We start from the raw sequence: 1,332 nt of genomic DNA, 5'->3' as shown, positions 1-1,332 counted from the left end.
GCTTTTCCATTTTTATAAATGGTTCTGCATTTATAAAATTATGAATGGACATTTATACGATTAATTAAGAATAGAATTAATAGTGTAAAGGGATCCTTCAAGTACCCATGTGTTATTACTTACTTTTAACCAATAAGTCTTATACCAGAGTGTTCTGCCTGCTTCTGGATGAGCAAGGAGACTCATGGTCTGGTTCTTGGACTTCCCTAGCAGCATGGCCCCCAAATGCCAGTCTCCACTCCCACCTCAAAAGAAGAAACCAAGAATGCCTCTTTAGGACCAGAGGAGATATCGGCCTCTGCAGGCTTGCTGAAGAAGGGAGAAAAAAAACAGCAAGAAGCAATTGAATGCGTTGATGAAGTACAAAATGAAATAGACAGACTTAATGAACAAGCCAGTGAGGAGATTTTGAAAGTAGAACAGAAATACGACAAACTCCGCCAACCATTTTTTCAGAAGATGTCAGAACTGATCGCCAAAATCCCAAATTTTGGGCTAACAACATTTGTCAACCATTCACAAACGTCTGCACTGCTGGAGGAGGACAAAGAGGCACTGCGTTATTTGACCAGAGTTGAAATGACAGAATTTGAAGATATTAAATCAGGTTACAGAATAGATTTTTATTTTGATGAAAATCCTTACTTTGAAAATAAAGTTCTCTCCAAAGAATTTCATCTGAATGAGAGTGGTGATCCATCTTCAAAGACCACTGAAATCAAGTGGGAATCTGGAAAGGATTTGATGAAACATTCAAGTCAAACGCAGAATAAAGCCGGCAGGAAGAGGCAGCATGAGGAACCAGAGAGCTTCTTTACCTGGTTTACTGACCATTTTGATGCCGGTGCTGATGAGTTAGGAGAGGTCACCAAAGATGATATTTGTTCCAACTCATTAGAGTACTACTTGGTTTCTGATATGGATGATGAAGAAGGAGAAGGAGAAGATGATGATGATGATGAAGAGGAGGAAGGATAAACAGATACTGAGGAAGAAGATGAAGATGAAGGTGAAGAAGATGAAGATGATGAAGGGGAGGAAGGAGAGAAGGATGAAGGAAAAGAACACTAGAACACTGATAGATTCCAACCATCCTTTTCAAAAAAAAATTCTCCAGTCCCTGGGAGCAAGTTCTAGTCTTTTCTTTTTCCTCTTGTGTTCTGTCACCCTGTTCTTGAGGTCTCTTTTCTCTACGCCATGGTTCTCAACTTATTTTGGGGGAAATACCTTGAGCAGAATACAATGGGAAAAGTGTCTGTACCCCTTTCTGTTTGAAATTCATTTTTATCCCTTTCTGTCTGAATAAAAACTGTATGGAATCAACACCACCGA

General features: G+C 39.4%; 1 protein-coding gene across 1 annotated transcript; it reads left to right on the top strand.

Moving 5' to 3' along the window:
* The first annotated feature begins 225 nt into the window (after positions 1-225).
* On the top strand, positions 226-978 carry LOC105535142 (protein SET-like). The gene has a single exon (XM_011974135.1). It carries the CDS (start codon positions 226-228, stop codon positions 976-978), a length of 753 nt encoding a protein of 250 aa, XP_011829525.1.
* The last annotated feature ends 354 nt before the right edge of the window (positions 979-1,332 follow it).

This window comes from Mandrillus leucophaeus, unplaced genomic scaffold, assembly GCF_000951045.1.
Source record: "Mandrillus leucophaeus isolate KB7577 unplaced genomic scaffold, Mleu.le_1.0 Scaffold1419, whole genome shotgun sequence".
In the NCBI taxonomy this organism is placed as follows: Eukaryota; Metazoa; Chordata; class Mammalia; order Primates; family Cercopithecidae; genus Mandrillus; species Mandrillus leucophaeus.
This window is presented reverse-complemented; position numbering and strand designations above follow the sequence as displayed.

Bases quoted from the DNA above. Each gene is read 5' to 3' on its own strand.
- LOC105535142 (XM_011974135.1), top strand. From the start codon at position 226: ATGCCAGTCTCCACTCCCACCTCAAAAGAAGAAACCAAGAATGCCTCT.